The following is a 13,468-nucleotide window of genomic DNA, read 5'->3' as shown; positions in this document are numbered from 1 at the left end:
CTTAATTTCTCTTTCTGTTGCTTCATTATTAGTGTATAGAAATGCAGTGGATTTCTGTACATAGATTTTGTATACTGTGATCTTACTGAATTCATTTATTCTTGGTGGAGGTTTTAGGGTTTTCTATACATAGTATCAGGTCATCTGCAAATAGTGAAAATTTTATTTCTTCCTTACCAATTTGGATGCCTTTATTCCTTTTTCTTGTCTGATTTCTGTGGCTAAGACTTCCAGTACTATGTTGAATGAAAGTGGTGAGAGTAGACATCCTTGTGTTGTTCCTGATCTTAGGGGGAAAGCTCTGTTTTTACCCATTCAGGATGATATTAGCTGTGGGTTTTCATATATGGCCTTTATTATGTTGAAGTATGTTCCCTCTGAATGTACATTGTTGATGGTTTTTATCATGAATTGATGTTGTACTTTGTCAGGTGCTTTTTCTGCATCTATTGAAATGATCATGTGGTTTTTATCCTTTCTATTATTGATATATTACATTGGTTGATTTGTGAATATTGAACCATCCTGGCAACCCAGGTATAAATCCCTCTTGATCATTGTGAATTATTTTTTTAAATGTATTTAAATTTGGTTTGCTACTATTTGGGGGGGAGTTTTTACATCTATGTTCATTAGTGTTATTGGCTTGTAGTTCTCTTTTTTTGTTGTGTCTTTATATGGTTTTGGTGTCAGGGTACTACACGCCTCCTATAGAATTTAGAAGTTTTCCTTTCTCTTCTATTTTTTGGAATAGTTTGAAAAGAATAGGTATTCACTCTTCTTTAAATTTGTGGTTGACTTTACTGATGAAGCCATCTGGTCTTGGGCTTTTATTTGTGGGGAGATTTTCCATTACTGATTCAATTTCGTTGCTGGTAATCGGTCTGTTCGTATTTTCTATTTCTTCCTGATTCAGTTTTTTTGGGAGGTTATATGCATCTAGGAATTTATCCATTTCTTCTAGGTTGTCCAATTCATTGGCATATGATTTTCCATAATCTCTTAAGAACATTTTGTATTTCTGTGGTGTTGGTTGTTATTTCTCCTTTTCCATTTCTGATTTTGAGTCCTTTTTTTGTTGTTGTTGTTGTTGATGAGTCTTGCTAAAGGGTTATCAATTTTGTTGATCTTTTTAAAGAACTAGCTCCTGGTTTCATTGATCTGTCCTGTTTTTTTTTTTTTTTTCCTTCTGTTTCTATGTAGTTTATCTTTGCTCTAATTTTTATTTCCTTTCTTCTACTGGCTTTGGGTTTTGTTTATTCTTTTTGTCTAGCTCCTTTAGGTAAAAGGTTAGGTTGTTTGAGATTTTTCTTGCTTCTTGAGGCCGGCCTATATTGCTATAAACTGCCCTCTTAGAACAGCTTTTGCTGCCTCTCAAAGATTTTGAACCATTTGCTCATTTGCATTTTTTTGCACATATTTTTTGATATCCTTTCTGATTTCGTGGTTGTCCCATTCATTGTTTAGGAGCATATTATTTAGCTTCCATGTATCTGTGCTCTTTCCAGATTTTTTTTTTTTTTTTTTTTTTTGTGGTTGATTTCTAATTTCATGGCATTGTGGTCAGAAAGAATGGAATGACTTCAGTCTTTCTGAATTTGCTGAGACTTGTTTTATGGTCTAAAGAATGTGTATTTTGCTGTTTTCTGATGGAATGCTTTGGATGTATCTGTTAAATCTGTCTTGTCAATGTGTTATTCAAAGCTGCTGTTTCCTTATTGATACTCTGTTTTGATGATCTGTCCATTGATGTAAGTGGGATGTTAAAGTCCTTTACTATTATTGTATTACTATTGATTAGCTCCTTTATGTTTGTTATTAGCTGTTTTATGTATTTGGCTCCCCAGATATGTTGGGTCCATAATAAAATATATGTTGAGTGTGTAAAATATATGTTGGGTGCATAAATATCTACAATTTTTATATCTTCTTGTTGGATTATCTCCTAATAATCATACAGTGTTCTTGTCTCTTGTTATAGTCTTTGTTTTATTTCCTTTTTCAAATTTTTATTTGCATTCAAGTTAGTTAACATATAGTGCAATATTGGCTTCAGGAGTAGAATTTAGTGATTCCTCACTTACATACAACACCCAGTGCTCATCATAACAAGTGTCCTCCTTAATACCCACCACCTGCTTAGCCCATCCCCCACCCACCTCCCTCCATCAGCCTTCAGTTCTCTGTCATTAAGAGTCTCTTATGGTTTGCTTCCTTCTTTTTTTTTCCCCTTCCCCTATGTTCATCTGTTTTGTTAGTAAATTGCATAAATGAATGAAATCATAAGGTATTTGTCTTTCTCAAACTGACTTATTTCGCTTAGCATAATATACTCTAGCTCCATCCACATCATTACAAATGGCAAGGTTTCATTGTTTTTGATGGGTGAGTAGTATTCCATTGTGTATATATTCCACATCTTCTTTATACATTCATCAGTTGGTGGATATTTGCTCTCTTTCCATAGTTTGGCTGTTGTTGATAAGTTTTTGTTTTAAAGTGGAATACCAGTGTACACTGCCATTCTGAGGGTGTATAATACCTCATAATAATGCACACATTTTCAGGACGACTGGGTGGCTCAGTCAGTTAAGCGTCTGCCTTCGGCTCAGGTCATGATCCCAGGGTCTTGGGATCAAGTCCCGCATTGGGCTCCCCCTTGCCCAGTGAAGAGCCTGCTTTTCTCCCTCTGCCTCCTGCTCCCTCTGCTTTTGCTGTCTCTTTCTCTCTCTCTGGCAAATAAATAAATAAAATCTCTTTAAAAAGTTTGAAAACCTATTTTAAAAAAATGCACACATTTTCATATGCATATTGACCACTTGGATAGTCTCGTGAAGTTTAAGAATTCTCTTGCCTATTTGCATCTTTAGCCCATTTTTATTTTAATTTATTTATTGTTAAAGATTTTATTTGTTTACTTAAGAGAGGGAAGGAGAGAGTGAGAGAGCACAAGCAGGGGGAGTGGCAGAGGCAGGGGGAAAAGCAGACTGCGCTGAGCAGGAGCCCGATGACGTGGGGCTCAATCCCAAGACCCTGCAATCATGACCTGAGCCAAAGGCAGATGCTTAACCCGCTGAACCACCCAGGCACTCCTAGCCCATTTTTAAATTATACTATTAGTATTTTACTTATGGATTCATAGGGATTTTTTGTATGATCTGGACATGAGTCCTTTGTCAGATACATGCATTGTGAATATTTTCTGTGTGTGACTTGCCTTTTCATTTCTCTGTGGTATGAGGTAGGCATAGGATATCTTTATTATGTGTATTATAAACATTTTCTCCTGGCCGTTGTCTCCTACCACTTACTATTGCCTTTTGCCCTATATGATTCTTTTTATTTGAATGTCATCAAATCTGTCCATCTCTGCTTTTATGGTTTAAAGCTTCATTTCATGTTTGGAAAGCCTCTGCCACTTCAAGGTTATGAAAGCTATTCCTTCAATATTTTCTTTTAATACTTTTATATTTTTTTTGTTATATTTAAATTTTTAATCTGTTGGAATATGTTTTTGTGAAGTACAGTATGATACAGATATTTTTTGACAAAAAGTTAGTCATTTGTTCTAATACCATATATTCCACTGATTTAAAATGCATCCTTTAATATAGTCTAAATTCTTTTGTATAGTTGAGCTTGTTTCTGGAGTGTTGGGGAGAACTAATATCTTTGGGATTTTCTAACCCAGTAGAGAGAATCTCTTTTCATTTATTCAGGTCTTATTTAAAACAGGCTTATAGGGGCGCCTGGGTGGCACAGTGGTTAAGAGTCTGCCTTCGGCTCAGGGCGTGATCCCGACGTTGCGGGATCGAGTCCCACATCAGGCTCCTCCACTATGAGCCTGCTTCTTCCTCTCCCACTCCCCCTGCTTGTGTTCCCTCTCTCACTGGCTGTCTCTCTCTCTGTCAAATAAATAAATAAAATTTTGAAAAAAAAAAAAAAAACCAGGCTTATAGTTTGCTTTTTATTTCCCTCTGTCTTCTCTTTTTTCTTTTTTTTTAACAGTTCGTATTAAATTTTTTTGCCTAGAGATTTTACAGTTTTTTTGCTCTGTAAATTGGACCATCTATGTCCCACCACTATGATAATTTTCTGATTGTTGCTGTTGTACATTAATGTCATACTCATTAATTGTACCTTATATTTACAGATTTGTGATTAGTTTTAGAGCTGATTGTCTCAGGTTTTTCAGGTCAATATATAATATATAAAAATGGTAATTTTTTAAGATTAATGTCTTTTTTTTCTTGTACAGAAAAATGCTAAATAGTGGAATCCTTTCCACATTCTATTCTTTTTTTTGGTAAATAACTTACAATATCTTATCTTTAGGAACGATATTTGCTCTGCATCTGAGAAAGTTTTCTTTTGTTCTTTGTCCTGACAGTTAATTCAAAGAGTGCTAAGTCAGATGTAGTGATTTTGGGGGATTTAATCAAATAATCATGTCATTTTTGCCACTTTAATGTAATGAGTGGTAATGGATTTATTTTATTTATTTATTTTTAGAGAGAGAGCTTGTGCATGTGGGGAGGGGGTGGTAGTGGAAGGGGCAAAGGGAGAGGGAGACGGAATCTTAAGTAGGCTCCATGCCCAGTGCAGAGCCTGATGCAGGGCTCAATCTCATGACCATGAGATCATGCCCTGAGCTGAAATCAGGAGTCAGACACTTAACCAACTGAGCCACCCGGGTGCCCTATAGGCAGTGATTTTAAAATTTTAACCTGTATCAGAATCACCTGCAGTGAAGAGTAGAAAATGTAAATGTTGTAGTCCTATCCCTCATACTTCCTTTTTTTTTTTAAACAAAAACTCCAAAATACTAATGATCACTGGGATAAAACCAGTTTTTTATTTTTATTGCCTTTATTGCCTTCTGTATGTTTGATTGCCTTCTTCAGCAGTTACGCTAGCATCTTTCCCAGTTTGCTCTTTATTCTTCCTGATTGCTCCTTCATTGTTTTCTTCCCATGTTCCAGTTTCAGTTTTTTGTGGACTTTTTCTGTTTTTCTCTCTTTTGTTCCCTTCTCCCCTCCTTTCCATTTTTCAAAAAGAGAATTTTAAAGTAGTTACATAAAATTCCCCAAGTATTTTATGAGGGAGACACTCCCCTGTTCTTGTAAGAATATCTGAATAGGTACCACTTTTTTGGAATGCAGTTTTGGAAAGTACATCAAGCTTTGTATTTGTTTATTTTATTATTTTTTTTCTTTTTAACTGGGCTCCACACCCAACATGGAGTTAAACCAACTGAGCCACCCAGGTGCTCCGGTTTACATTTTTTGACCTATAATTGATCATAAGGAAATATTCTGAATTTTGGATGTATGTCAGTGTACAAAAGCAATGATAGTTTTATTTCTAATTGTGAAAAATTGGAAAGTCCATGTCCATAGTAATGCAGGGTTTAAATGAATTATGATATATTCGTGGAATGGAATATTGTGCAGCTATTAAAGTGTTTACAGTGTTTTTTTAATGGTATGAAAAGGTACAAATGGAGGGTGCCTGAGTGGCTCAGTTGGTTGAGTGTCTGACTCTTGATTTTGGCTCAGGTCTTGATTTCAGGGTCATCGGATTGAGCCCTGTGTCGGCCTCTGCACTCAGCGTGGAGTGGGCTCGTCCCTCTACCTCTGCTTCCCCCACCCCATCTTTTAAATAAATAAATAAAATCTTAAAAAGAAAAGGTACAAATGCTAAGTAATAAAAAGTGTGATTAAGTTGTATAAATGGCTTGGTCTTAATTAAATATGTATATTGTATGTGTATGGGTGATGTCAGTACAAATATATTAGGATTATATATTCCCCAAATAAATATATTACAAATATTTTTAAATATTTAGAGTGACGGGATAAGATTACTGGTTATTTTTAATTTCTTGTGCATTTAAGAGTATGTATAACTTGCATTATCAGAGAAATACACTTTATTTTTTAAAGGTATTTAGGATTTGATAGTGTTCATCAGTAGAAATGACATACATAGACTTGTGGTATGATTCAGACAGGCACCAGGGATTACACAGTTATAACTGTATTCAAATTTTATCATGGGTAAAATGTTGCTACTAAATGTAAGACTGAAGTTATGAACAATACCTTGTCAGTCTTATAATTTTAGGATTTTTTTTTATTATATAGAATATACACTGTTGTAAAAAACTGAAACAATATAATGGTATTTAAAATGAATACTGAAAATTCCCTATGTACCTGCTGATTTTTTTTTTTAACACAGATAGGTTCACACTATACTATCTTGCAGTTTTTTAACCTAATCATATATGATTCTTCCCTTGAAGACTATACTTCTAAATATATGAGGGTTTAAGAGAAGCAGAAATTAAGGAGAAGATCATAATGGTAAATTTGCCTTTGTTGACCTTTCTTCTTCATGAAATCCATAATTGAAAATAGATCCTCTTTAAAACAGGGAAATTTTATAATCATATAGAAGAATAAGATTTATTTTTCTTCAAATCTTCCTGTATTTGTATTTGTGTTTTTTGTTTGTTCTGAATTTTGGTACTATATTTTTATTATATAATAGGCACAGGTACAATACCAACAGCAGCATGAACAACAGAAAAAAGATTTAGAAATCCTCCATCAACGAAACATCCAGCAACTACAAAACAAATTATCTGAGTTAGAAGCAGCTAATAAAGACCTAACTGAAAGGAAATATAAAGGGGACTCGACCATCAGAGAACTTAAAACAAAACTGTCTGGTGTTGAAGAGGTATTGAACTTTGGGTTTGTTCCCCCCACCCCCAATTTAAAATAACATTTTAACTTGGTGACTTTATTCCTTGTGGGCAGGCTGTTTCTCTGCTTTGCAAGGATGTCTTGGTGGTATTAGGGTAATTAGACATTGCAAAAAAAAAAAAATTGAGAATTTAAAATCTGATGAAAAGGGATAATTCAGAACAGAACTGAGGTAAACTTAGACACTTTTAGTTAGGGTCTTGAGGAGCAGCTCATTGACACAGCCTTCAGATTTTTCAGTGTAGTTTTAATATCCCTGCAGTGTCTATAGCTCAGCATATTCAGTCTTTTTTTTTTTTTTTAAAGATTTTATTTATTTATTTGACAGAGACAGCCAGCGAGAGAGGGAACACAAGCAGGGGGAGTGGGGGAGGAAGAACCAGGCTCATAGCAGAGGAGCCTGATGTGGGGCTCGATCCCAGAATGCCGGGATCATGCCCTGAGCCGAAGGCAGATGCTTAACGACTGCGCCACCCAGAAGCCCCACAGCATATTCAGTCTTGATAGGACTGGTTCTCTCAGTCTACTTAACGTGTCAGACAACTATATGAAGTTGTGTCTAATAATAATGATGATATTAGTAATGATAATAGCTAAGGCATACTGAACGCATGCTTTGTGACAGGTGCTGTTTAACTGCTTTACATATATTAACCCATTTAATTCTTACAACAATTCTTTTAAAGAAGGTACTATTATCCCCATTTTGCAGATGATGAACTAAGGCACAGAGAAGTTAAGTAACTGGCCTAGGTCACATAGCCAGTAAGTGGAAGAGCAAGGATTGAAATCCTCTTAATTGCTTGTTTTTAGTACTCCCTTGTTCTTTCAGGCAACAGAGACATTTTGAAAATCTTGCTATAGTGACAGATGCTTTGGTCCTGATGACAGACTCCTTCCTAACATTATACATTATTGTCATGAATTAATCAGAAAACTTAGATTTTGTTACGTCTGTCATATTTAAATACAGAGATCACCAGTGTTACTCAAGCTTATGAGCTTCCCACTCCATCTCACCAGTCTCTTGTGCTTAGCCTGACTGATTTCATGTTCAGATCCTCAGTATTCTGCCCTAATAGGTGTTTTTAGTGCATCCTGCGTGCTTCCTTTACCTTTCATACCAGTTCGTAAAATACTGTAGCCTTCCTAGTACAGTGGGTGGTCATTATAATGCTGTATGACGTCTTTTCTCTTAGCCCTGAAATTGGCCGTTTTAAAAACAGTGTGCTCCATTATATGGGCTTTATATAATCTAATCAAAATATTTCTTCCAAGATTTACATAAGACTATGAGTCTTACGACATAAGACTATGAAAACTATGAGTCCTGGGAACTTTTTTGTAAAGTTTTAATTGTCGTGTAGTCAGTATACAGTGTTATATTGGCTTCAGGTGACAATATAGTGATTCAGCGCTTCCGTACATCATCCAGTGCCCATCATGGCAAGTACATTCCTTAATCCCCGTCCCTTATTTCACCCATCCCCCCCAGCCACCTCCCCTTTGGTAACCGTCAGTTTGTTCATAATAGTTAAGAGTCTGTTTCTTGACTCTTTCTCTTTTTTTTCCTTTGCTCATTTGTTTTGTTTCTTAAATTCCACGTATGAGTGAAATCATATGGTATTCATCTTTCTTTAACTTACTTTACTTAGCATTATACTCTCAAGCTCCATCATGTTGTTGCCCTGGGAACTTTTCTTTTTTTAAACCTTTGAGTATTGTTACCTAATCATGTTAAATTTACCTTTTAGGCATTAGTGGCCTAAAAATAATTGCTGCATTTATTATTTACTATGTGCCAGGCATTATGCTAAGCAATTTGCATTAGGATTTTTATGAAGTGGGTAATAGGGTAATTTATGAAGTGTTTATTATTTCTGTTTTACAAATAAGGGAACTGATATTTAGGGAGGTTAAATAATTCCCAAGATTACACCAAAGAACCTAGATTTGTATTCAAGCCTGTCTGATAGCAAGGTTTGCTTCTAAAACCACTATGGCATAATACTATTTTGTAAAGTTTTGTTAAAAATGAAAATTATCTAGTCATACTATATCCTGGACTTGTGTATACTGCAGTATTTGGTTGGTATTAGCTGATTGGGAAGTAATCTGTCCTAGATTTTTAAAGATCTGTTTTTAATTAACAGTTATATTTGCTTGGTTTTGTTTTAAAGAGTGAACAAGAGGAAATCCAGAAGTGTTAACATATTTGTTGACATGGAAAGATATTTGTAATATATAAAGAAGGTTAATTATAAAACAGCACAGTATGAGCACCTTTTTAGAAATTGGTATATATAAACAGAGCAAAATGTTAACTGTGGATCATGGTTATCACCCTTGGCTACCCTTAGACTCCGTTGCAGAGCTCTTAAACATCCTGCCCAGGCCATACCTCATACTAAATATAAATAAGACTCTCTTGGGGATGGTACCAGGCATCAGTAGGTTTTTAAAGCTCCTTAGGTGGTATCAATATGCATACTAGCTTGAGAACTACTGCTTACATGGTAGAATGATAGGGCTTTTTATTTATTTATTTTATGTTTTTGAAATTCTATTATAATGGGCATTTATTACCTAAGAGACTTTTTTAAAGTGTAAATTTCAAGATGCCAGGAAAATCCTTGTTACCAGTTTTTAAAAGTTGTAGTAATTTATTCATAAATCAGGATTATTTTCCTTATTGTCACTGAATTAGATATTAATATATTTTACAATTATATTTCAAGTCTAAGTTACATACACCTTTAGAGTGACTTCTATATCTTTTAAAAAAAAATCATAACTAGAACTTTAAAATTATTACTTTTTTTTTAATTTTAAACATCTTAATTATAAATAACCAGAACAGCCAACTTCTCGTTTTCATACTGCATCATTTTTTTTCTTCCTCCAGGAGCTCCAGCGGGCTAAGCAAGAAGTCCTGTCTTTGCGAAGAGAGAATTCTACACTAGATGCCGAATGCCACGAAAAAGAAAAGCATATTAATCAGCTGCAAACAAAAGTGGCTGTTTTAGAACAGGAAATCAAGGATAAGGACCAGCTTGTTTTAAGAACAAAAGAAGCATTTGATACAATCCAGGAACAAAAGGTCTATTGAAACATTTTTTAAACAAATTGGTGATCACATTTACAAGTGATGCTTTTCTTAAACACAAACATCCTATTAATTGTTTATATTTTAAAAAATATGTATCAGGTGGCTTTAGAAGAGAATGGTGAGAAAAATCAGGTACAACTAGGAAAACTTGAAGCTACGATAAAATCATTATCGGCGGAACTTCTTAAGGTTTGTTTTTAAAAATAATAGAATATTAAATTTCATTAGTTTAAGTAGAGATATACATATAAAGCTCTTTTACAGGCAAATGAAATTATCAAGAAGTTACAGGGGGATCTGAAAACTTTAATGGGTAAATTGAAACTGAAGAATACAGTAACTATTCAGCAAGAGAAACTCTTGGCTGAGAAGGAAGACAAATTACAAAAGGAACAGAAGGAATTACAAGATGTTGGACAGTCTCTCCGAATTAAAGAGCAAGAGGTAGTAAATATTTTATATTTTTGCATGTGTGACTATTTGCAAAGTATAACAAATTTTCTCAGATGTATTTTTAAAATTTCTAGTTTATTATATTAGAGAAGAGCTTTGGTTCCCCGCCCCCCAAAAGAACATGACTAGCTTCTACAGAAGTTAACCTATTTCACTTTGAAAAATTAGTCATCATGACTCAGATACTTGAGTATTCATATATATGTACGGTATATTTGTATATTTATATATATATACACACACATATACATTGTGACACAGATGAGCTATAATCATTTATTCTATTTAATAGTAATTAATAGTAATGATTTAAGTAATAGAAATACATTTCTTCAGTTTTTATTTAGCCTTTATTATACTTATGAGGATTGACATTTCAGGTGTGCAAATTACAAGAACAGTTAGAAGCTACCGTTCAAAAGCTTGAAGAAAGCAAACAACTTCTAAAAAATAATGAAAAGTGTAAGTATTTTACCTTTTTATGTAAATGAGGTTTGTAATTGTGTTCTTAATCTGAAAATTCTATTTGAATTCATAGAAGCCTAGGTAAATCAAGATATATCCAAATAATTTCTGTTTTAAATATATTGTCTTCATGTGTTTGCTATAGTAACTTGTATATCAGCTGCCCTGTAAAACAGTTATCATTATAAAGAAAACCATATTTCATGTGTGTAACCCAAAATTAAGTGTTGAAAATATTGACTGTAATTTAAATTCTTCGCTACTCCTTAGTTTAATTGCTGTATTTATCCAATAGTAATAACATGAATTATTTGAAACTAAAATACAAGATTAAGCCTTTAACATTTTCTCACTTTTTGTATTGGTTATCAGACAAGAGTGTGAACTTCAAATAAACTGTAAGATATTGTTCTAGAAATGAAAGCCTTCAAAGAGATCCTTGACTAACAGAAATATATGCTTCTGATAGTAATAGAATAAGGAGTTGTATGTGGTGGTTGCTAAAATAAGAGTCTTTCAATGACAAAAATTTAGGTGAACCTATATTCTCCTGCGATATAAGGTAGTTTTGAAGACAAATTTTTAAAAATCTCAATATAATTTTTAATGTTTAAAGTTATTAGAAAAATAAAAATAATAAAAATTCTTTACCATATTTTCTTTTATTTAAGTAATCACATGGTTAAATAAAGAACTAAATGAAAATCAGCTAGTAAGAAAGCAAGATGTATTGGGACCTTCCACCACTCCACCTGTACATTCTACCAGCAACACAATCAGAAGTGGGATTTCTCCTAACTCTAACGTGGTAAGTTTTAAATTAAGATGTGAGTGGTCTTAGTAAATTACCTAAAACCAGAAATTCCCAGACTGTGAGGAAGTCTTCATGATTTCAGATGCTGGTACTAATGTGACTAAAGTCTTATAATTATTAGCACTGAGGTAAAGGTTAAATCCCACTTGGAAGTGGGACATACAGGTATACTTGCTCTTAAAAAAGAGGCTATATTTCAAGGGTACACTTCTTTTTAAAATTTAGTCGGGTATAGAAATCATTCAGTAGTAACTAAAGTAATCCCAAATGTGTTGAAGAAGGGAGTATTCTGAGGGCCTTAAGAAGGGAGAACAGAGTTTGGGCTCAACTTTGGAACTATGATAGAAGGAGCCTAAACTAATTCTATTTGAAAAAGAAAAAAAAAGAAATGTCTTTTTATCAATCTGTCAGCTCTAGATCATAGATGGAATTAGTTATGATATCTAAGCTTTCTAGCTCTTAGGACCAGGTCTCTTGCTTTCTCCTTGCAAGAAATTAGAAGAAAAAGAAGAGCAGTTCCTTATGTCTGGGAGCTGGCTTGGTACTATCAGCAAGGCCTTGGGTCTCTCCTGTTGAACATAAATAGTTTCAACATCAAGGCAAGGCCACTCTGTGACTGTGACACATCGAGACAAAAACAAGACCATCTCATAGTCCTGTCTGAACACAATTTTGAAAAAATGAACATTGCCAAACCACAAAACGGGCAAGCATCCTCCTAATCTGGCTAACATGATTGATTACTCCTCCTTCTTTACCAATTACAGTTTTGGCCTTGAGACATTCCTCCCGACTTATCAAGTAAGATTTATTTCAGATACTCAGTCATACACTTATTCACATTTCCAGATAGTATCTGATCCACAACAAAGCCACACTTTATTTATTTAATTTTCTAAAGATTTTATTTATTTGATAGAGACAGCCAGCGAGAGAGGGAACACAAGCAGGGGGAGTGGGAGAGGAAGAAGCAGGCTCATAGTGGAGGAGCCTGATGTGGGGCTCGATCCCATAACGCCGGGATCACGCCCTGAGCCAAAGGCAGACGCTTAACGACTGAGCCACCCAGGCGCCCCCAAAGCCACACTTTATTAAACTGTCTCTTAATTAAACCACCTAACATATAAGTCCAATAAATAAGTCCCTTTTAACACCTGCATACTGCCACACCCCTCTTACTAGGTTTCCCACAGTATGCAGTTTGCAAGAAGCCATAAACCCACCGTGTACACCTATAGATATGTTTCTGGTAGTCTTTGTTTGGAGAGCATTGGCAGAGGATTTAAAATGCAAATACCTAATTGAATTTTAAATCTATTCTAGTAAATCAGATTATACTTGATGTTTAAAGAAAGGATTAGATTCTTGCTAAATTGGGAAAAGATGTGGAAAGAAGTGGCCAGTTTTTATTACAAACTTGAAAAAACTCGGTAGGCTTATTAACCTTCATGACTTATGATAAATAGCTATATAGGAGGTTTTTTTTTTGTCGTGCAGCCAGTGATGTACACAATTGCTTCTTAAGGTTTGTGTTTCAGTTGTTCTCTTACAAACTCTTTTCTTGACATTGGTTAATGGTGGTGCCACCATATTGAAAATTAGTGGCAAAGCAAATTATTGTCTGAATTAGTCCATTTAAGAGCACATATCTTGTTCTCATTCTGGCAGAAAATTATTTTTATTTTATATCTGATTGGCTAATCTATGACTCTAACCTTCCCCCATCCCCCTTTTTAGGAATGGAAGACCCATAGGGAACCAAGATGGTTCAGAGAGGTCATTGTTTGAACTCAGTTCAAAGACCAGTCCAGTGGCTTATTTTGTTAAGCTTGCACAGCCACTCTTTAGAAAGTT

The 13,468-nt window shown here is 34.5% G+C and overlaps 1 protein-coding gene across 1 annotated transcript in view; it reads left to right on the top strand.

Moving 5' to 3' along the window:
- Positions 1-13,468, top strand: part of SASS6 (SAS-6 centriolar assembly protein) — a 50,608-nt gene that overhangs the window by 14,204 nt on the left and 22,936 nt on the right. The window contains exons 8-13 of the mRNA XM_045801683.2: positions 6,556-6,747; positions 9,679-9,873; positions 9,982-10,071; positions 10,147-10,326; positions 10,716-10,797; positions 11,472-11,608. Coding sequence (XP_045657639.1) covers positions 6,556-6,747; positions 9,679-9,873; positions 9,982-10,071; positions 10,147-10,326; positions 10,716-10,797; positions 11,472-11,608 — 876 coding nt within the window. The remainder of the gene's footprint in view (positions 1-6,555; positions 6,748-9,678; positions 9,874-9,981; positions 10,072-10,146; positions 10,327-10,715; positions 10,798-11,471; positions 11,609-13,468) is intronic.

The sequence above is a fragment of the Ursus americanus genome, chromosome 12 (assembly GCF_024610735.1).
Source record: "Ursus americanus isolate L20-20 chromosome 12, mUrsAme1.1.p, whole genome shotgun sequence".
Lineage (NCBI taxonomy): Eukaryota > Metazoa > Chordata > Mammalia > Carnivora > Ursidae > Ursus > Ursus americanus.
This window is presented reverse-complemented; position numbering and strand designations above follow the sequence as displayed.